Genomic DNA, 24,924 nt, shown 5'->3' on the forward strand with positions numbered 1-24,924 from the left:
ATACATTAAAAGTTATACATATTAAACATATATGCATGGGGGAGGGGGGGTTGGAGCCTCTGCTTGCCCCCCCTTGAGTCCGTCCCTGATACCAATAATGAAGGATTTTAAATGAACAGTCATAGATCAATAGATACAAGATTATAACATATTGTGAGTTGGGAATAACGCAGGCGTACCTTTAGGATTGCGGAGAGGGATAACGTTTATATAACTGAACGGCTGAGGGCAGAGACCTCTAATTGAGCTTGGCTTTGTTGGGTGGGTTCACTCCCCAAGTGGGGCCCACACCAATTATAAGAAAACTAAATAAAAAGAAAAGAAAGAATAAAAGGGGAGGTGTTAAAAGCTAATGGGCTTGGCCCATGGTGTGCCATGTGACATTGTCACGTGAGAAGAAAAAAGGATTCTTTAATCCCTAATTTGAGAACCATATATATGTATGTGTGGTATACAACACGGTAGAAAAAAGAAGTGAAGAACAACAACAGCAACACAGCGTGCTACGGCAGACTTGGAGAAGAAGAGATTTGTGATTCAAGTGATAAAGTGTTGCTTGGTTTAAGTAACAATTTGAGTATGTGTTTTCTATCACTTAGATAATTTTTATTGGTTGTTTAAATCTCTCTCTAGGTTGTGTTAGTTTACCCACTTGTGTGGAAGTTGAGTTGTTGTTTGATTCCACCTTTAGGTGATGATTATTGGTATTCCTAGTATTTACTAGAAGACTATTGTGTACCCATTATTGATTTATAGTGGAAGATTTATCTGGCTAGGCCCGTGGTTTTTATTCTCTCACATTGAGAGGATTTTCCACGTAAAATTCTGGTGTCTGATATTTATTTTATCGTCGTTATTATTTTGCTCTGCTATTGGAATTTTCTGGTTGTCCATTTAATTGCACAGGTGGTTGGGAGAGTTAATTCCGCATTTTAAAGAGACTATTTAGTCTGGTTTCCCCAACAGGCTGAATGGTCCAACCCATCACGGTCCATTCAGAAACAAGAGCCCAATCAAATAATTCATCAATAATTAAGTGCTTAATATAATGAATCATAGTTTATATTAATAATAATTTCTAATAATTGATTATTGTTAATCCATAATTGATTAATTAAATAATTAATCAACAAATAATCCTTTAGTGTGTGGAGCAAACGAATAAGCAACTAAAACAAAATGAATGAATAAGCAATTAAACACAAAAGCTAAAACTATGAAAGCGATAAAGAACACGATAAATTTGTTTACCCAGTTCGGTTAAAACCAACCTACTCTGGGGGAGGAGCCATTCTCCGTTCCACTATCAATAGAAAACTTGATTACAAAAGAATCAATACAAAAGAGTTGCAAGAAATAGATTTTTTCCTATTTCTACCATTTTCCCGAATCTCTCCTCGTGACCAAGAGATTCAATTAATAAACATTATAAGATGAAAGAAATGAGTTACCAACCCTAAGGAATACCCAAGATAAACTCTCCTAGACCTTAGCTTGATGTTGGTACAAAACTCTTTGCAAAACCCTTCCTTTTCTTTCACTTTCGTCTCCCCCAGATCTGAAAACGCAGCAACAACATATTTATACCAGCAAGGCTGCACCCAGCGCCAACCTGGCTGCGCCTAGCGCAGGCTTCAGGTGCAGAGGCACCATATCAGCCGTTCATTGCGCCCTGCGCAGAGGGGGATGCGCCCTAGCCAACCCCAAAACCTGTTTTTCTTGCTTTTCAACATCCAATTCAAATACAATTCTCAATACATATGGTATATTTTATAGCTACATATTCTAGAAATGTATATTTTGCCAAAATATACATTTCTAGAATGATTTTTAATAAATCCTCCATGTTCAATGATTTTTCTACTAGCAGAAGGGTACACTATATTTTCCTATTCGAACCCCTTATTTGTTCCACTTTATTTTGTTGCATTCATAACAGTGGTTTGAATTGACAACAACTAAAACTGCAAGGACAATAATACACACAATTTACTCAAGCAAACAATACATAAGAAAAGATTCATCCTATCATGAAGTCTATGTTTCCATGTGGTTTGTATTCTATCCATTCCAATAGTTATAAAAAAGATTCCATTGCCATGCAATTATGTGATGAAAATTGTTCTTCTGCCCCCCTCTATTCTTCTGACCAAAATATCCCTAATTTTGGAACATACGTTCTGAAGTAATTTATTTTCAATTTCTTTTAATATTTCAGAAGTTATAATTCGAAATTAACTAATTTTAAATTATAGGATCCGAAATTAATTAATTTTAGAACGTACATTCCTAAGTGACATTTTTCAAATTTTTACATAATAATCATAGCTTGGGAGCACTACGGGACCTAAAAAGCAATTTTCTTATGTGATGAGAATAAGTTTTGCAAGGTTTTGGTTAGGTAGAAGCACAAGATAAATGAATCCATCCAAATTCCAATACCTTTTTGTCTTTTGAAAATGTAAATGAGTCCAATACTAAAACGTTAACAAATTGCTGAAATTAGTCCTTAGTTTGTCAATTGAAGGATCCCACATTATCGTACAAGATAGAATATGTCTCCTTATAGGTAGAAAAATAGATATCTAAGAGACAATTAGAGGTTGGAATTGTACTAAGTTTCAGTCTCGGAGTTTGATTACATTACCAATTCTTTCAAATGCTCCTACAGTTTTGGATTCATCTCTCTGGATAAGAGAAGTAATATAAATATATATATATATACACACACCCCCACCCTACATTATCTTGAACACCACAAGTTAAAGTTGAAAAGTGGCAAGATGTACAATAACTATGAGTTGTACAAATAAATCAATTATTTCAAGGTTAAATTACAATTTTGCCCCATGTTTCAAAACAATTTATGCCCTCCTAGTTTGAAAATTTGACGATTTTTGTCCTTGTAAATATTAATTACTCACTTGCTGCTAGGGTTTTCGCAAGGTAAAAATCATAGCTTGTATCTTAGAGGAGATTGTGTTAATGTATCTTCTTTAGTGAACCAAATTATTTACATTTTTTGGTTTTGATTTTTAGGCCGATTAGAGAGTAATGCTAATTTAGCATTTTCTGACTGGCGTAACAATCCTTTAGTTTGCTTCCAATGCATCTAAGGTGATTTTCTTTGAATCGTAAGGGATGAGTACCCTTATACTCCTTAATTATAATCCAATTTTTTGCTTATAAAAAAAAAGCTTGTATCTTATGTTTAAAAAGACATGCCCACATAAGCGGTGATTCAGTTAAAATCAAGGGCCATCTTTTTTACAATTGAGGATGAAGTTAAAAGTTCAAAAATGCTATTTTCAAACTTAAAAAACCAAAATTGTTAGATTATAAAATTTAGAGACCAAAGTACAATTTAATCTTATTTAATTTTATTTATTTTATAATTTATTTATTTATTTTTCTATTTGTTTTGAGCAAAACTAAGGAGGATTGTATTAGAAAAGAAAGCACAAGAGATACAAGTTAAATACAACAAAAAGAAAACAAAAAAAAAATTACCTTTACACCTTGAGCAAACTAAACTGCACTCTATGTGTTGAGATTTGCCTTCAAATTGAATAGAAAATTGATGCAGGAACAGAGTACCACGCAGGGCGTGGGTTGGATCACGCGGGGTGTGATTGTTGTAGCAGCAGGAAATTGATTTTCTGCTGGTGACCACGTGGGGCGTGACACTGTTCACGTTGGGGGCGTGACATTGTTCATCCTGCTATATAATTGTATATCTGTTTTTACAACAGCGGAAAGAGGGGAGAAAAATGTGATTTTTAGGGTTTTGCTTCCAACATGAAGGCTAGAGTGTCATTCCTTAAGATTAATTGTAATCTTATATATGTTAAACCTAACCCTAAAGAAGAATATGTCAAGAACCTTTATCTTCTTCTTCCTGACGATTTTGATCTAGGGACCTATGTTGTTCCTTAATTGATAGAATAAAAGAAAAGGAAAATATTAATTTTGAAAAGAGGGAATCATAATGTTGTGAAGAATAATTAGGGAAGATGAGGTCTATGATTATTATGGAGAATTAAATTTAGTCTATTAGATCTAAACAAAATCAAGGGTGGGGATGTGGAGTAACTTTTTAAAGTTACTCTTGGAGTCAATATAACCCTCCTCATATATTATATAGTGTATATAAATTTAATGTTATTTTAATATGAGGTAAAATAAACGATTTTACGTTTTGATTTTTTCTAGACAAAACAAATCAAAGTAAAAATTCGATTATTACAATCTTGCTTATATTCATGTTGAAAAACCACTTCCAAGACTTAACTTAAATTTGCCTCATATGTAATCAATAGACCATCTAGAGATTTATCTTAGAAAAGCGAAAATGGAATATGCACTAATAGTGTAAAATGATTTTGCATGGTTAACCAATAGCAAACATGTTTTCCGCCACATAACTCAATTTTCTTGATATGACATGACAAATTAACGATTTTTTAATAAGTAATCATGTAAAGTTAGTTTACACATTCGGTACAACTCAATTAAATTCTTAAGAAAATACATTTATTTCTAAGCTTCTAGATAGAATAAAGTTACACTTCTTACCCTTGTTTTTTTTTGGTTTACACACTTCATACCCATGTTAATTACTGATTAAAACGAAAAACAAATCCCACAACTAATTATTAAGTGTAAAAAAAAAAGTAATAAGTGTTACATTAGTAAAAAAAAGTGTTATATTTGTTTCATAAAAATAAAATAATTTTTATATTTGTAATGTCTAAAAACAAACAAATTTTTATAAAGATTAAAAGCAAAAAGTAAAATATTATGGAACAAAAAATAAATAAGTAATATATTTATTGGAACAAACATATAAAGTACATATTTTATATTATAATAAACTCAAATAGTATACATAATCAAATCAAACACTCACTAATCACGCAGAAACCTTAACTTGACCTAACATTAAACAAGAACAACTTTAAACTTACATTGAACCTTAAGATGAGGAAAAATACTTGTCGAAATGTGATTGGAAGATACCAACTTAATGTGGCCCTTAATTGTGAATCTAGTAGTACTTATAATCAAATGTCACTTTCATTTATTACAATGGCTCCATTTTTTTCTTACATCTACCAATCAATGTTTGTTTCTATTTCTATAAGAGAAACCTAGAAAGCCCCACTTTATCACCACCTTCCTTAAGATCTTTCAAAGTTTGCTCTTGGTACTCTCCAAAGGTAAATTTTCTGTAAAGTGGTGGCGTGGCATTGCTCTCTATCACTGCATCAATGGAAGGACCATAGAAAAATGCCACAGAAAATCTTTCTACTTTCTCAGCAGCAACCACTCGATGTTTGACACTTGTGTACACTCCATTGCTTAGTGCCTGCGGCATAAATTGGCCGTGACGAAAATAGAAAATTTATAAAGTCTGGATAAAATATCAGCTATAAACAAAAAATTTAGTTTTATATTGAAAAATTCAATTTTAAACAAAAAAAAAATCAGTTTCGTCCTAAACTAATCATTAAAATGCCAAAATTTTCACTAGAACCTAAGCAAATGCTTGGAATGGCCGAACTATAGATCCGCCCATGTAAATTGGTAGCCAATTAATCACTTATCTAAAAAATGTTATTATTCAATGATGACAACTCCTTTATTTTTTTCGTAAAAAAAAAAAAACTCTTGTATTTTTATATTAATTTAGTTTAAAATAAATTTAAATTTTAAATAAAATTTTGTGATCGATGTATCCAACCAAACTCTAAGATATTCAAGAATTTTCCTTATTGGAAAATGTTGTTAACTTCCAAGCTCTAATAATTAATTACCATCATTAGTCGTAAATTAATTCTATGAACATAATTGCTTATTGCTAATTAGTCATCTTGAGGCGTCATAATCTAACTTTAGTCGTAATTTATCATCTAAATTTAGAAATAGTTCATTCCAATCACCAATCTAGAATAAAAAGAAAAAGAAAAAAAATAAGTAATGCGAAAAATAACATAATAAAGAGAGAATCCTTTCGGGGAATGATTGATTTGCTGGAACAGGGGTGACATTAAGACCTCATTTCTTTGACTTTCATTCAGTGTTAATACGATGAAGACAACTTCAATTCGAATCAGTTTTGAAAAAATGCATTTCATTGTCCAAAGAACAAGCAGTGTCTAAGTAATATGAACTCGGTTTAAAGGTGGACCTTTTTCCTATTTTCAGTAAATTTTAATAATATATTAGGGTCATATTAAATGGCATTTTCGGATAAATACAAAATTAATGTTGAAAAAATGACTCTTTATATTTTTAAAGTATTCCACAAACTTTAAGATATTGTTTTATGATAACTAGTGTCACAGTACACTATTTAACATTTTTCTATATATGTTATTCTCTTCAACCAGCGTAATAGATTATTGTATTCTTTTTCCAATTCTACGTACCTTCATTAAATCTACCTTTTACTTTCTCTTTCCAAATAAATTTAACATATTCATTATTCCCCTCTCCATTAAATTTTATGGAAAATGTGAATTGGAGTTAATGAAGTAAGGGTATAATTGACAAACTGTACCTTAAACTATCAAAACGACACTCAAATAAAAACATAAAAATTCTTCTAAAACAACACTTAAAAATGTACGGAAGATTGTTTTTCATGTTTTCTTATCATAATATTTATTTTTTACTAAAAATATTAAATGTCTACCTTAAAATCATGCATATTTTGAAAAAATATCAAAAGTGCAAAATTGGTGAGATCATTACCCGGAATAAATCACCAATATTAACAATGAGAGCTTGAGAATTAGGTTTAACACTAATCCAATTTCCATCTTTCATCAATTGCAATCCCCCAATATTATCTTGATGAAGTATAGTAAGGAAACTAGAATCTTCATGAGGTAAAAGACCAACCACCTTTGAAGGGAATGGACATGTTGGATATCTATTCAACCTAAGATAACAAGTATTTGCTGAACAATTATGTTGGAAATAACTGAATTTGATGTTCACTTCTTCAGCTAGAATTTGCACCAAGCTCTCTGCTAGAGGGGTAACTGCTTTTACAAAGTCTTCAACACTTGACCTAAATTTAAAATTATTAGAAATTAAAAAATAGATGCTATACATGCAATCATTGTGTATTCATTCCTCTCATACTTTGAATTCAATTCTAAATTATAATAATCAATTATGGTTCGTTTAATGCACAAAATAAGATAAAATATGATATAATAAAAAGCTGAATAAGAATATGATAGGATAGTGATATGAGTTTTCCTATCATGTGTTTGGTATACATATGATATGAAACATAATAAAATGATTTTCGTTTTTTTCTTTCTATTATTTAAATTTTAAATATGTAATATTTTTGTTTTTAACTATGAATAATAAGTGTCATATTGAATAAAGAGATTACCTTTGTGAAATAATTACATATATCTTTTTGAAATTAATTTTTAATAGTTTTAAGTTTTATAAATTAGCAAAGAATACTAAAACCCAAATACGTAATTAAATTATTTTATATAATTTTTTAAGAAAATTCATTGACAATACTAAATAAGTAAATAATTTACATTTTATTTTCAAATAATGCTTAAATAAAGATATATATATATATATACTAATATTGATAAATATTATATATAAATAATAAAAATATATTTACAAGAAAATCATATTTAATTTGTTACAATTATTCTATTATGCCTCATATATTATGCCTCATATTATGACCACCAATCATACTCTAAGTGTCAGTCAAATGGCTAGTTGAATACCAATGTGAGGTTGGTATGAGTGGTAAGAGACTCATGTACCTCAAGATGAGATTGAAAGGAGATAGAATATGAGGGAAAATGAAGAGATGATTATTATGAGTGAGATTTTGTAGAGGAATGTAGAGAAATGTTGTGGAAACCAAAACAAACAAAACTCCTAGCTAATCATGTTTTCACTTTGAGCTAGAATAATTGATGAAATAAAAGGCTTCAAAACTCCAAACTAAATCCTATTTTACTAATAAGTGCTTACATGTTTTGCAAATTTAGCTGCATATTTTGATCATAAAATCACACATGATGATAACAATGCATTATATTAAGATAATACCTCAAACTTTTGTGTTGGTCCATCTTTGCTATATCAGGAAGAAACATGTGTAAAGCTTCTGACCACATGAGTTGCTTAGGATTTGTGGCAGAAGGATTACCCCACCTATAACTTCTAGAAGGCAAGTTCAAGAAATTCTCTTGTGATTTAATTCCAAAAGGCATACGAAACACTTTCATTTGTTCAAACTTCATGCTCTTTAACACCTCTTCTGAAACTCCATGATTCACAACTTGGAAAAACCCCCATTTTCTTGATGCTTCAATGATTTCTTTCATGCATTCCTTTCTCTCAAGGTGGCCAAAGTTTAAACGGCTAAGATCAATTAATGGTATCTCACACTTGTCAACCATAGAGGATTTGTAGTTACTTATGTCATTAAGATTTGTGCCTTGTAAAAGGGTTTTGTAGCCCTCTAAAAATGGTGGTTCATGGAGATCCATTTGTGAGGGATTAATGGTGGCTTAGGGACTGTCCTTTTGGAAGAAGATATAAGAGAGAGCGTGTATATATACACATAAGTACGATAGACTTTCACATAATGTTTCAGTGGCGGAGCCAGAAAAATTATAGAGTATGAGCAAAATTTTATACGTGACATAATATAAAAGCGGTCTAACAAAAAATTATAACCCTTAAAAATTCCTAAACCAATTCAACCCTTAAAAATTCTAAAAATTTTGGCCAGAGCTCGAACAACTGCCTTGACTTGCTTGACCTTGGCTCCGAAAGAAAAAATCATTCTAAACTTTACCCTTTCAGTTTCAAAATTAGTGTCTTTTTATCAATTATTGTTGAACTTAAAAATTTAGTTGTGGAATCCACTAATAGCTCTCATAAGCTCTCGATATTGATTGAATTTTCTTCAAGCGATTAAGTTGGGAGGAATTATGTTCCTCACTTGCGGGTGCTTTAACTACTTTCAAAGATCGTTAAGTATGGTGTCAGGCTCAATCTCGACTATTTGGAGGTCTGACCCCAACTATTAAAAATGGACCGCATAATAAAAAATGCAAAATATTTAGAGAGCATAATTCTCATAATTATTTTGTTCGCTTTATCTATTTTGCTAAAACATTAATGGACCTAGTCACTTTGAATTGGATTTTTTTTAGTGTTTTTTTAACAAAGATAGAATAAAAAAACACTGAAACTTCTTTTTAGTGATTTTTTTGGTGTGAGATAATATTTCTCGTACTACCTACCAAAGAAATGCATAAAAATAATGGTAAATAAAGCGATAAAATTGTGTAAATATATAGCTTGATTGATTGTGTGTACACCTTTGGTGTTTATAGGAAAATGCTAGTAGAATGGCCTAATCAATGTGACAGGCTAATCGCGTGGACTTTACTATATTTTAACTAGATTTGTTATTTTTTTTATTATCGTTTAGCTTGATTTGTTATTTTTACATTTTAGCTAGATTTGTTATTTTTTTTAAAATTATTTAAGCTAAATTATTGTAGCCTTGAGTGATATTTTTTTCATTGAATAAAATTATAGAGATTTTCTCTTTCTAATGGATAGGGTTTGGTGGATTCCAAATTGTGGATTTCAAAACTTTATCATACAGGTTTGTTGCTTACAAACCTGTGTTCTTGTTATAAAATTATCGTTTGCTTATCCTTCCCGCTTCCGACCGCAAATCTTTTACCTTCTTCAGCTATTTATTTCCACAAATAATACGTAAACTTTGTATGGACCAAATGAGTTCAATCATAATACCTCTCAGCGAATGTTATGATGATAAAATTGCAATATCAAAGCAAAATCGTAACATTTTGTCTAATAATTACGTACTCAAGTGCAGGGACGGATCTAGAAGCTTAGTACATCGGGGATCGATAGTAAAATAATCAAAATTAATGTAGGTTTTTTGTTACACTGTCTATGTAATTTTTTTTTTATGTTATAGTATTATTTTTACGAAGTTCTTGTTTAATAGTGATTGGTGACTAAACGTCTCCGGGAAATATGTGTGGCACAAAAAATGAGTTATTCCCTCTCAATCTAATTTCGTTCATGTGCAAGAGCCAAATATCAATCTTTTGATAACTTATTTAAGAGACCCAAAACTCTTACCAATTGAAACAACTATTTTTTTTTATAATTAAAATGCTATATTTTTAATAATTTAACACCTATAATTGTTCGACAATAAAAATATTTTTACACCATAAATACATATCAATTAAATTCTTATTTATATAATCTAAATGATAAATAATAGATATAATTACAAATTATAATATACTAATTGAATATGATATATTATGTATATGTATGTATGTAATTAAGAGGGAGGGGGGGGGGGGGGGGGGGGGGGGCCTTGGCCACTGCTTGCCCCCGTCCAAGTCCGTCCTTGCTCAAGTTTGCAACATATAATTAGAGAAATTAAAAGTTCAAAATAAGACAAGAACAATCCTTTGAATCAAGTGTTGGGAAAATAATAGGTATAGAAAAAAAATAAAAAAACACAATCATAACACACAAATATAATGTGGAAATTTTAAAATTGGAGAAAAAATCACGGCCGTTGTCAAAACCGACAACTAAAGAATATCACTATGTGAAAATTGTTACAACATATATACTACCCTCAACCTTTCCACGGGCCTCAGTACACTCGCACTCTCCAAAGTAAATATCTAACTACATCTCATAACACTCTAATATAAAATAGTACAAAAGAAAAACAAAACGGTCATATATAAGCTTAAAGTGCTTACTAGCTAATTGTGTGTGTGTGTGTGTGTATCATTGAGCTCCCCCGCCATTCACTTCTCTAAACAATGTGAAACTTCTCTAATATAATTTTTTTGATCTTTCTTCCTTCATTAACAATGTGGAACCCAACTGGTCAGGGAAGCTTTTCAGATGGTATGCCTCTAGGAATCTCCGATACTTTCAACTTTATGATTGTATTTCAGGTTGAGCATAATATTCTTATGCATCCATTTCACAAGTTAGGTGTCGCTGGTAATCAACCCCAACATGAAGTGATCCTCTAAAAGCTTATATTCTCAATAGATTTGTATTCGTTATAATATTATTCATGATTAGTATATTGTGCACCACTTATGTACGCACCACTCTTTTATATTAGACAAATGATAGAATAAAATATTTGTTATAATAATTTCTCAAACCTAAGCATTCCATTATCTTACATCGTATCAGAAATAACCAATTCTTTTCTCTAAAAATAAACATGATATAATAGAATATTTGTTATATGAGTCAACTATCTAATTATATAATAGATACACATTTGTATGTGAGACTTGCTCTCTTGTTATTAAGTAGGAAAGCATATGCTAAACGATATGTTTTTACACTTTTAAGATATTAAATGTATAAATTTTGGGACAATTTTTTTTTTTGTTGAATATGCTTAATTATTTGACACGGAACACTGTTTAGTATTTTTCATATTACTATTATTTGGTGTTGGTGGACTAATTTAACCTCTTTAAAAAACTATTATTTGGTGTTGGTAGCGCTTAATAATTTAACTGTTCAAATTACATAAAAAAGAAATCAAATACTTTTATATATTCTAATATGCACTCTGGTTTCATTAAACGCTTAATAATACAAAATATCTATTAATAACAAGCACACTTTTTTAATAGGAGTCAAACAAACGGTAGCGCTCATGCACTCGCACGAGCAGCTTTATCTCATGCTTCTCACAATATTTTTAATATAATCTCTCATTGTATTGCTACTATTGTTATGAATGAAACGGCATAAATTTTCTTCAGTAAAAAACACAAGCATTTTTATAATATTTTTTCAATAGTTGCAAAATCTTGCTGTCAACATTTTTGTTAGTAGGGTAGGGACCGAGTGGTACTGTCACGTGGTGCAGCATCAGAAATATGAAGATTATGCAACTCTGTCACGTGGTTCAACATGAGAAATCTAAGCAACATGTTGTCTTTGGTGTGGACCGGCGTGGTAATGTTCTTTTAAGTAGAACAAAAAGGTTAAGCGTGTGTTTGGTTCTGCGACGGAGATAATTGATTTTGGCAGAATTGATTCTGTAAAATTGATTCTGGCCAAAATTGATTTTAAGCTGAAGTGGTTTATGTTTGGATATATTCATGAAAAAGTGAGTTGAACAAAAAATTTGAGTGTAAAAATCAATTCTAGAATCAGAAGCTACGATTTCTAGCTTCAAGTAGAATCAATTCTGGAGGCAGAATCAATTCTACTTTTGAGAAACCAAACAAGTCAGAATCAATTCTACACGTTCAGAATCAATTCTGGATGCTCCAGAATTGAAACCAAACATACACTAAATCATAGCATTTATTCGGTGGATAGTTTAATTCTTTGTTTTATTTTTCTTTTCCCATTGAAAAGTCTAAAAAGATTTTTTGTTTACATTATAAAAGTAGTCATCTTTTATATTATAAGCTTGTATACACAAGCAAACTCTAAACCCTAATTTGTTTTCCCTGTTTTCCCTCCATTTTATCTTACAATTTTATTAAAAAATAATACAATTTTGTCTTGACTATGATTCGAACTCGCAACCCTTCGATGCAAGGCAATATTTCCAACCACTATGGCAAGTATATCAATTGTGATTAAAATTATGTGCAATAATTGATAAGCACCATCAATTTTAAAAGTATATCATATCAAAATTATTGTTGACTATATTATTCATCACGAAATATTTTTATGTCTTTCCTGATCAATGATTTTTTTTCTACCGGATCATAAATTTAGAGAATAATTATTATGTGAAATTTGGAAAGTTATTATCACGTGTAATAAATTTAGAGAATAATTATTATGTGAAATTTGGAAAGTTATTATCACGTGTAATTTGGAAAGTTATTATCACGTGTAATTTGGAAAGTTATTATCAAACTCAATTCTGCTAAATCAATTTTTTTTTGCAATACAACCAAACACAACTATAGTTATGTCATTAATCACATTCATTATTTTGATTTTAACATTGCATATTTAATATTAACCGATGATCAATTGATACAATATGCACTAGCAGACCAATTGTGATTTAAATTATGTCCACAAAGTGTTAAGCTCCATCAACTTTCATAGGAAAGATTTCATACCATAATTAAGCACCATCAATTTTCATTGCACAATTTAAACAATTAAAAACCGATAATCTCTTATATTATAAGCTTGCTAACATAAGCTAACCCTAAACTAAATTTTTTCCCCTCTCATTTTCTCTTTCTTTTTATTGCAGCTTTATATTAAAAAAATACAGATTTGTCATCGAACCTGCATCCCTTACTTACAATAAAATCTTTCAACCGCTAAAACATGTGCTTCAATTATGAAAGAATTTAGGAATCCTAATATGTTAACCCTGTCTTCAATAAATTTGAACGGCAGAATTAATCACAATTTTTATTTATTTATGGATGTCTACTTAAGTTTATGTTATTGATTATGTCTTTAGTTTTTTTTTAACCTTTAATTATCATCAATTTTTTAACCTTTAGTTATCAGCAATTTTTTTTTTAATAAGTAAACAAAACGATGGGGTTCCAAAATTATTTAAAAAATATATAAAATATAAAATAAACACATAAACAAATATAGAATAATTAGTCCATGAAATTCCCTATACTACTCTTATTGAAAATGCTCTTAGAATTTTTGTATTTTATTTTTTATTGTTACATATTACACCTAATTAGACCCATGCACCGCATGGGTCAAAGTTCTAGTTTCATGTAAAATAATGAATAATTAAGGAAAAAGTGATTTGAGGGTTTTGCAGATTGGGGGATGTTTTTAATTTTATATTTTGATAAAAATAATTATTTGTTAGGAATATGATTAGTGAATATCCACACACATGAAGGATTTTAAAATAACAGTCATCAATAGACACAAGTTATATCATATTATTATATTGAGAATGATACCTTTTAGGATTTCGGAGAACGGTGACAGAGATAAGTATGAGAAACTGAACTATCCTCATCGCCGTTAGTGTTTCAGAGAGTCAGGTTTAACTCTTATGCTGAAACTTTTGATGGAATAACGTTTATATAACTGAACGGCTGAGAGTAGGGACCTCTCATTGGGCTTAACTGAATGGTCCAACTCATCACAGTCCAATTAGAAACAAAAGTCCAATCAAATAATTCATCAATAATTAAGTGCTTAATATAATAGACCATAATTTATATTAATGATAATTTCCAATAATTAATTATTGTCAATCATAATTGATTAATTAAATAATTAATCCAACAACACATATATATATTATTAGCTCATGTAATTGGTTTATTATATATATTTACTTATATATCGAATTTATGTACAATTGTAATGTAATTTAATCTTACTAGTAAACAATACAGATTATATTCTTTCTCTCTTTGTTATCTTATTTATTTATAATATTGTTCTTATTTAGATTACTTTTATAACAAGTTATTTTTTATTATTAGCATGAAATTCTACCGTATTACAAATGTGTAAATTTTTATCTATCCGTATGATGAGAGTGTACATGCCTTGTTGAATTTTTTTTAGTTTTTACTCTCCAAAAGAGCTTAGTTATGGTTTTTACTTGGGTGCCGTATAATTTGGACCCATCATTCTATTGGTCCATCTTGGACCAATCGTTTCCAATACCATATATATATACAGTATATAAAATATATATATACTTTAACGGCTGGGATCTATAGTTTGTTACCTTCTAGGCAATTTCTACAAGTAAGACGGCCGTATGCGATTGTTGTTTTTTTTTTGTTACAACATTTTTGAACTGGATCAATAAGCTGGACCATAAGAAAGCTGGACTGTAAGAAGAGCTTAATTATAGGAGAATTACTTTTGTCATTATACCGATTACTCACACGCGCTACGCGTTTTCCATTTTACCATTTCACAACTTAAGTAGCGGCCGTAATAAAAATTTTGGTAGGGTAATTTTTCGAGAAAAAAACACCCTACCAAAATTTTTATATCATCTATTACTTAGTGTTAATCCATATTTTATTTTATCATAACTTATTTCAATGTGTTTTATTAAAATGAAATAAAAGCCAATAATCAAAAAATGTTTAGTCATAGTCCAGTTGACAATGTGTATAATTGACAAATCGTACCCTTAAAATATCAAAACGATAATTAAATATGAACGTTAAATCTGATGTCAAAAGACACTTAAAAAATGGAGGGAGTAATTGAATTTTGATTAGTTGAGTTTAAGGTTTGTAAGATTGTTATCTGAAATTTAAAAAAGTTAAAAATGGTTGAATTTTGGATCTCGCACACTTGTTGAGTTATGATGGAAGTTAGGGTTTTTATGTCTAACTTGAGTGAAGAATAGTCGAATTAGTGTTCTCGAACATTAGTTGAGTTATGATTAGTGGAAATTGGAGTTTTTATATCTTAATTGAATTAAGAATAGTTGAATTCGTGTCTCCCATAAAGGTGTGTTGCTCAGAAGAAAAAATCTCACAAAATTTAATGTTGCGCTAACACAAAAAGCATTTGTTAAAACCATAGTTTTAAAAACCGGACCGACTGGTCGGACCGGTCCGGCCGGGAACCGGTGGTATTAGCAGGCTGATCAACATGCAGAACCGGTTCTGCAAACAAACCGTAGAAACCGGTTACTGAACCGAACCGGTTTTAGAGTAGAATGAAAATTCATAAAAAATTTCAAAATTTCCCTAGTGGGATTTGAACCCAGCACATGCTATGTACATGGGCATATTCACCTTACCTCTAGCCCAGACCAACTTATATGATTAGAAAGCATAACAATGAGTCAATGATATATATTTAATAATATATTTAAAAAACATGACTATGATATTTGTACCATCTAAATCTTTTTTTTTTCTTTTTCTAAGGATTTCATCTCACATATATCTTTTTATTTTTTACGACACATATATATTGATAAAATATTTTAATTTCATTTCTTTTGTTATTGTGTTTCTTTAATATATTAAATTTTATTAATTTTTTATAAAGTAACTTTCATTAAATTTTATAGTTATGATAGACAAAGTTTTTTTTATATATTAGTAGTTATGCAGTCCGACCAGTGACCCAATGACCTAATGTTTTGGCTGGGTCAATCACCGGTCCGAGTTTTAAAACATTGGTTAAAACCAAAAGAAAGAGTAAAGCACAATAGTATTCAATACTCTATAGCAACGTAGTTTAATGTAACCACCCAATGGAAAGCAAATAGTGGTGTCTACACTGACATGGTGTCTTTGCATTCCAAATACCACGACCGATATGCATGCTCTTATGTTCACTGTAAAATAGAACACTGTCGGTCAAAATTTGTATATATTCATTTATATTTAGAATGCAAAAAATAGTATTCTAACAAAGAAATAACAACGTGTTGGTCATATTTTTAAAAATTGGAGATCTTGCATGAATTCCAACGATTAAAAATGAAGTTTTTTAAAAGAGAGTGTTCCATCAGTTCTCAACACAACAAGTCTTTCCATCACCACATGACTGGTTTGTTATAAAAAAAAAATTAAAAAAATTAACTTTATAGTTCTAAAATTCATTTTTATATGGACTTACTAAAATATAATAGAAGCTATTTCGATTTCATTTAGTATAAACTAGAACTAGAACAGTAATTTTGATATTATGTATGTACAGACTTTGAGATAATAAAAATCTCATATGATAAAGAAAGGGCCTCATATTATTAGAGAATTACTTCTGCCCCACCCCCATATATGAGCACCCCCTGAAAACCTCATTTTACCCCCTCCCGCTACTTAGAATGCGAGTGTGTAAATAGTAAAAATGGGAGAAAAGAATTCGCTTTCTAAAATGCAAACTGCAGAGTTCGCTTTCTAGATAGCAAACTGCAGTGAGTTCGCTTTCTAGAATGCGAACTGTAGCTGAGTTCACTTTCTAGAATGCGAACTCCTTTTTTCATGATTTTTTCCATTCTGGAGGGTGGATTTGACCTAAAACTATTGACACTCGCTACTTAGTTTGCGAAAAAAAAAAAACAACTTATCTTCTTTTTTTTTTTGAAAATGATAAAAAAACACCTTAAAAATCATTTTAAAAGAAAACCGGAAGAAAGGGCCTCATATTATTAGAGAATTACTTCTGCCCCCCCCCCCCCCCCCCCCCCCATATATGAGCATCCCCTGAAAACCCCATTTTACCCCCTCTCGCTACTTAGAATGCGAGTGTGTAAATAGCAAAAATGGGAGGAAATAATTCGCTTTCTAGAATGCAAACTGCAGTGAGTTCGCTTTCTAGAATGCGAACTCCTTTTTTCATGATTTTTTCCATTCTGGAGGGTGGATTTGACCTAAAACTATTGACACTCGCTACTTAGTTTGCGAAAAAGTGCTCGCATCCTAGAAAGCGAGAGGGTTAGTTTGGTAATTTCAAGGGGTGACCGAGGATATTCAGGGGGTGCGAAAAGTTGGATTCATATTATTATTCGTATAAATTGATCCAGCTACTACACCAACACTTAAGACAGTTAGCTAACATGGGCTGGACTATTTGGTTTACAACACTGCTACTACCACCTCCAGTATTTTGACATTCGCACCCTTTTATCCCAAATCCACCATTATCATCACATCACCTGCACTCATTTGTCTCATAAACTCCTAGTCCCCTCTCCAGCTATACCCCTACCGAAAATCTTCCTACCGGGCGAGGGGTCAAGGGAATTTAACATTGTAGAAATTAGAAAATGAATCTAACTCAATCTTACAAAATCGCTTATAAGGTGAGTATTGCTCACGCTTATAAACATATATCTTCATGCTATCTTCAACCAGTGTGTGATGTAAGTTATAGTTTTCACATTCATTTTTACTTACTAGAAAACTATCTATTCTTAAGGATCTTGAAATATATGATTCTCACATGATAAAGACTTTAAATGATATACCTTCATCCGTGATGATAGAAAGTAGAGTAGTAACAATAATCCTCCAATTCCCAATCTATCTATTTTCTGTCCGTTCTTTCTCATACTTGTTCTTGATGGTAATATGGTAGAGAAACTTTTATGGAAGAGACAGAACCCTTAAACAGTCATTGATTGGTTGGTTAGTAACTTCCATCAAGTTACATATATTTATAGAAATTCACTTGCATCCATTCATGAATTCTTGTATCTTTCGCATGAATATTCATTCTCATTCACATGAATATTCACATCCTTACATATATACTTGTACCCTTTCACTTTAATATTTACATCCTTTCACATGAGTCAATATACATTAAGAATCATAATTAAATTATTCTTACATGTGACTCTTATTGCAATCCCTCGCGCCCAATACTATTAATTAGACCTGGTATGTGGATGTAAATGGTGAGTGGTGCGATAGTGGAAACCTGGTAGCAGGTAGCTCAACGGATTATGAGTGGGGTTCTAATACCATCTTAGAATTGGGATTGCCTATACATATAAACTCATGTATAGGTAATCTCAAATCCGATGTGAGACTCCTTAACATATCCCTTCACGTCAAATTTTAAGTTAGGCGCAAATCCCAATTTTAAGATTGTATTAGAGCCTCTCCAATATTTGTTTGGCAGCCTGCTATCAAGTTTACGATATATGGCCACCCATCATTTATATCCATGCACTAAGCACAATAATGTTAGAGTGAGTGAGTGTGTTAAGAAGTCACACATCAGATGTGAGATGACCTGAATATGAATTTATAAGCAGGGACAATTATCCACCTTATATAAATTACAAAATTACTCTTGTGAAAAAAAATATAATTTTCAATTTTTTTATATTTCTTAATTTATTTTATTGTTTTATATTTCATTAATTTCATTTTTTTAATTTTAAAATATAATTTATCAGATAAATTGGTAAGTTAATTGTGTATCCTATTTTATTGGTTTCTAACTCAGTTCAAATTCATCTGTCAAAAAAAAAAATAACTCAGTTCAAATTTAAGATAAGAATCTAAACTACGTATAGAGATAAAATACAATAAGTTTCAGAATTAAATTAAAATATTTCGTTCTTTTAATATATGTTCAGGATTATTATATCACTTCTTTCATGTTGACCACCATAGAGGCCCTAAAGTAGTTGGATAAACATTTTTTGTATGGAAAGTTAGATAAACATCTTAAAATCAACGCTGAGTGTGATTAAAAAATTCGTAAAAGGATTAAGTTTATAGCTAGGCATGGCAATAAAACTCATATTCGTGAGTATCCGTCCAAATCCTACCCGTTTTGATGGAGAAAACCCGAGTTGACTGAGTTTGAATTCGGGTTTGGATTTTCCCCGATTTCAAAAGATGGGTTTGAGGCGGGTAATGGGCACATTAATACCCACTCCGAACCCGTCCCCAAACCCGTCCCACTTATACTAAAATTAGATTTTACCTATTTTACATTAGAAACCCTTCAACAATCTCTTAAATTACATTCATATGTTTATATTTATTTTTAATTTGAGTATTAAACAAAATATTTTCTCTATTTCTTCTTTATTTAAAAAAATATTGTTGAAACAAAATAATTTTGGACATTTTAACTTCTTTTTTTGATAAAAAAATACTAAAATACAATTCAAATTCATGTGGAAAGATGCGTAACGGAGATACCCGATCCCCATTGGGTATGGGTTTTGGGTTATACATTTTATCCCCGCTCGAAATTGGGATGAGTTTGGGGAAACCCGAACCTTTATGGATTTGGGTTTGAGGAGACAATATCCGTCTCCGCCCCATTACCATGCCTATTTATAGCCTATGTTTTGTTTCTAGTTTTAATGGAAATAGCATATATTATAACCGAAAAAAAAAGGAATAGCCTATATGTTTCATTTTGATATAATGTAATGATAGCGTAGATAATTTTGATATAATGTAAATATAGTTCATGGTAAAAGTTTAACCTTATAATTTTGAGCATCATGCTATTAGTGTTTAACCTTATGAAGTATTTTTTATATTTTTTAAAAATAGATTATATAAGTTTTAAGTAATGTTTTAAAAATCGGATCGGACATCGAACCGATGAGGGTACTGGTTCACTAGTTCATTGGTCGAACCACCGGGTCACTGGTCGAACCGCATGACAAATCGGATTAAACCGGATTAAATCGGTGAAATGAACCGGTCTCTATATAGTTATTGAACCGGTCGCTATATAGTTAAAAAAAATCATTTTTACTTTTTTTTTCCTTAGATCTTTCATTGTCACTTAGGCCCCGTTTGACCTTACTTATTTTCTACTTTTCTACTTCTTTACTTTATTTCAGTAATTCTTTTAAGAAGAAATAGGGTCAAATACAATTTTATATACTTCTCTATTTTTTTTAAGGAGAAGTAGAAAAGTAGAAAATAAGTTGGCCAAACAAAGCGTATTATTATTAGAAAGACACACTTTCGTAGATAATAAATAAAATAAAATCAGTGACCTAATATTAAATGAAGTCTTGTGGTGAGAGGTTTAGATATATTCCGTATGAATGAAGTCTTGTAGTGAGAGGTTTAGATATACTCCGTATGAATGAAGTCTTGAGTTCGATCATCAACTTCATTGTAAACAAAAAAGTGAGAGTTGAAAAATTAAATCAACACAAGACAAACAATAAACAAAATATGAAGTTTATCTAAAAAATCAAAAGTAATTGTGTAATTAAAAAAGATCAAAATTTATGTGGAAAGTTGTTTTCATACAATAAGTAGAAGACTATCTGTAGTAATATATAAAATAAAATGTAAATTTATTAACAAGTAACATTTGTAGCATAGTGGCAGCAAACCTTTAGTTTCATCTAAAGGTCAAGGGTTCAATACTCATTTGTACCAATTTTCTAAAATTTTTTCCCCAAATTTGTGTTGAACTGGCCGGTTTGAGTAAACCGCCGGTTCACCGGTTTTTTGTGGTTTATTCCGATTCACACCGGTTCACTGCGGTTCAATAACTTGGGCGATCTGATTGTCGAACCAGACCGGTTACCCTTCGGTTCCCGGTTCAACCAGTCCGACCGACCGGTCCGATTTTTAAAACACTAATTTTAAGAATGTCCTACTATACTTAAATTTTTAACTAGTACTCCAAAGAGTTTGTATTATTTTAATTTTAAAGCATAAAGATAGTTTAAATTTTCTCAAATAGTTATAAATGACAACTTCTTTTTATTATAATTTAACGATAACTTATCTCCATCGAATCTATTCTATAACTATATATAAGTTTGATGTAGATTTTTCATAATACTAATAATATTCTTGATTTTTTTTAGCAGCAAAAATCTATTATTAACTCACCATAACATAAGAAATATTTTTTTTTTATACATAAATTTGCATAAATATAAAATATGAATGACACAAAAAAGCATCTGACTGACAGCTAGTAATTTATAAATACACAAGTTGAATTATCTTCTTTAAACAACATTTTCCTTTATAAATAGGAGTCTGGACGTCTGGTCATCATTTTAAGGGCCTAAACGTCTTGCCCTTCAACTAATTTACCATTGGTTAATTTTGGATTTCCTTTATCGTTTCAATTAAGTCTCAAATTTTATAATTAGTGCCATTTAAATTTGTCTATAATTATTGATTTTGGCAAAGACCTAGTGGTGTCATATTTCATGCGTCACTTCGTAAATACTTTTGTTAATGATTCATGATGGGTTTGATCCTCTTATAATTACATTACAATAAAAGTTTTGGATAGAGATCATAGGATATAGGATCATCCCTTGCCGTCAATACTTTTTCCATAATCACACAGTCATAACATAGGTGGGATCTTGATCCGACGGCTCAAAAGCGGATTTAATTTTTTATTTATAATTTATAAACGACGAATTTAAATATAGAGATCATAGGATATTGTATAGTAAAATGTCCAACTAAAGTTGGTAATTGCTGTCACAGAAAAACAATTGAAGTTGGTAGTTAGGTTTTGGAACCTTTAATTATGATGTGTAAATTTAAAGTTGAAGAAAAATTGAATTGGACTGATTTGTCTGACTAAATTACTAATTATTACTTTTAAAAATAAGATTTTATTATCAAGCATATTTTCAGGATCTTTAACTAAATATTAGATATCTCTCTCACACACAAAATTGTCATAAATTGGTTGATAGTAGTCGGTGGATCAAAGCGGAGCGGCATCATGCCGCAATTAGAAGGCCGATAGCGGAGGGGCGGAGCTGAGTAATTAAGGCACAACCACTCCAGCCGGGATGACCCGCTTTTGTGTTTTTATGGAGCACGAACTACTTTTTACTGCTGAAATCTCTAAATCAACGCCGTTACATGGTATCCCTTTAATCACCATCGCAAAATTTGGTCGGCTTGTGTGATGGTGACAGGTCTTATCCTGTTATACGTTATTCCGCTATCTTAGTTTTGCTGTTGGACGCTTCGCTCTGGTATCCGAAATTGACTATTATGGTATAAATATCATTATTTTTTAAATGTTGTTGTTGTTTGGAGTCTCACATTGCTCAGATTTTTAGACTATTGAGTGTATAAATGTGTTTAGACACCCTCACCCATCAGGTTAACTTCCGGGATAAGATTCAAGTCCACTTAACATGGTATCAAAGTCGGGTTAAAGATTGTAATGTAGGAATTGGATCAAAACTCACGCTAGGCATGACACTATGCGTTAAAGTTGTTTGAAGTCGCACATTACTCATGTTTTTGAGTTGTTAAGTGTACAAATGTGTTCTGCCACCTCATACTTTACTGATAGTGATACAAATGACCAAACACATAAATAGTTAGCCAAACCAGCTTCTAACTAAAAAAAATACTCTAAACTAATATATCTAACTAAATAAGCAATTATAGTAAAAAAAAAAAAAAAAAAAAGCAATTAATCCCCAATATGTAAACATGATATCTAAAGCCTCCATCGTGGTAGCTAACCTCCCTGCAACAAATACAATGCAAAGTAATGCTGCAGCAACACATCATTTAATAATTGTCAAATCACTAAAATTAAAGGCTAACATATGAGGAACTAAATGCTTCAATTTTTAAAAAATAGGTAAATAAAAATTATAAAAAAAATAACATATCTAAGTATGTAAAGCTAGTGCTACGGTGGACAATGTTCATAACTGATCCACCGTGGACTAGTGCTAAAAATTATCAGAAATTCTAAGACCATATGTTACGAACATTGTCCACGGTGGACAATGTTCATAACTTTATTTTAATATAGGTTATATTTTTAGTTTTTAAACATACGGTGGACAATGTTCATAACATACGGTGGACAATGTTCATAAACTTAAGTTAAAAAAATCATAACTTTTTTGTTTTTACGGTTAAAATAATGACATGATTGAAGTTAATTCAATATAGGTTATATTTTTATTTTTCTTTATTTTAGTCAAACTAATATTAATTAATTCATTATTTTTGTCGAAAAAATGAGAATGATAACTGACTTATATTTTCAAACAAACCGTGATAAAATTAATAAAGTAAGAGCACTCAATTTGTTACATCACTATAGAAGTTGAGATGAAAGTATTGAGCTAATGTGATGATGATGTGGAGGCACTGTCAATTGACATTTGATGTTAATTTTTTTTCTTGCCGACAGCCAAAAAAGTATGATTGAGTATATATATGGTTTACAATCAAAATATCCTTATTTGGGGCCAACTGCCCGCACATTATTTTTTTGTACCCGAAGTTTTAAACATTCTATTCTATAAGTAGAAAATATACTTGGCAGTTCATGATTCTCTAAACTAAAGAGATAAATTTTGCGTAAACATAAATTTATTTTTATCATGAAATTAATAAATTTAATCAGTTGTTTTGTCAGGTAATTTAATGCCTAAAAATCTTTTAAGTTGATAAGTGGAATGATTGAAGTTCGAACCCGACCTCCTATATATATATATATATATATATATATATATATATATATATATATATATATATATATATATATATATATATATATATATATATATATATATAATTTAAGTTTATCTTTAACTGATAAGCACCTAAGTGATGCTATGCAATTAACAGTTCATACCAATGGGTATAATTATAAAACTGGTAGTGAAATAATAGCAATATGCTATAGGGTTTATTACAGAGTCTTAAATACTCTTAATCCCAAAGCGAAACAAATATCGTTTCCTGGAACCACAACTTTAGTCCAAACCAATTTATTAACTTCTAATATTGCAGCGAATAGGTTAATAAAATGGAGTGAAATAAATTTTCCTGAAACTTGGACATTACCTCAAGAGGTTGATCCTGATCCTATAATAAATACGGATACAGACCAGATTTCCCAAACTACTGAAGGAGATATTGAAATAAGATTTACTCCTCAGAGAATTATAAAAATTCCCAGAACTATGTCATCTAGGTATTCTACCAGTGAGTTCCACACTGCCCCTTTAGAGCTTTCTAGAGCCTCTACTTCTCAAATAAGAGAAGATATTGAATCCGTTGAAAATATTCGCATAAGTGAAAATAAAATTCCTCAAGGAATATATCAAAAAAATGTTTCTCAAAGTAGGGAATCTCCTACCCAATCTGAGATGAGTTTCCATTTATGATGGATCTTTCCCCAGGAAGTAGTTGGAGGCAACTCATCAATGATGAGTTTAACCAAGATAGATATAAAGATTTTAGAAATTGGTATTTCAAAAAATTCAAAGATTTTAAATTAAAAGAATTGAAAGATAATTATTATGATTATTTATCTCAAATACAAAGTTATGTTCCTTTTGTAAAATGGTTTGTCAAGTATTTTCATGACAGAGTTAAAAGTGAAATT

General features: G+C 30.6%; 1 protein-coding gene across 1 annotated transcript; it reads right to left on the reverse strand.

Moving 5' to 3' along the window:
- Nucleotides 1-4,840: 4,840 nt before the first annotated feature.
- On the reverse strand, nt 4,841-8,578 carry LOC123898148 (gibberellin 2-beta-dioxygenase 8-like). The gene is made up of 3 exons (XM_045949037.1): nt 8,110-8,578; nt 6,757-7,078; nt 4,841-5,368 (listed from the first exon to the last, which is right to left on the reverse strand). Exons 1-3 carry the CDS (start codon nt 8,550-8,552, stop codon nt 5,138-5,140), a joined length of 996 nt encoding a protein of 331 aa, XP_045804993.1. The 5' UTR covers nt 8,553-8,578; the 3' UTR covers nt 4,841-5,137.
- Between the last annotated feature and the right edge of the window lie 16,346 nt (nt 8,579-24,924).

This window comes from Trifolium pratense, linkage group LG7 (genome assembly GCF_020283565.1).
Source record: "Trifolium pratense cultivar HEN17-A07 linkage group LG7, ARS_RC_1.1, whole genome shotgun sequence".
NCBI classification, from domain to species: Eukaryota; Viridiplantae; Streptophyta; class Magnoliopsida; order Fabales; family Fabaceae; genus Trifolium; species Trifolium pratense.

What these genes read in the sequence shown, in the direction of transcription:
- LOC123898148 (XM_045949037.1), bottom strand. Translation starts at nt 8,552, where the DNA reads ATGGATCTCCATGAACCACCATTTTTAGAGGGCTACAAAACCCTTTTA. An exon ending in GACCAACACAAAAGTTTGAG is followed by an intron (nt 7,079 to 8,109) that starts GTATTATCTTAA and finishes TTTTAAATTTAG; the next exon opens with GTCAAGTGTTGAAGACTTTG. An exon ending in ATATTGGTGATTTATTCCGG is followed by an intron (nt 5,369 to 6,756) that starts GTAATGATCTCA and finishes TTTATGCCGCAG; the next exon opens with GCACTAAGCAATGGAGTGTA.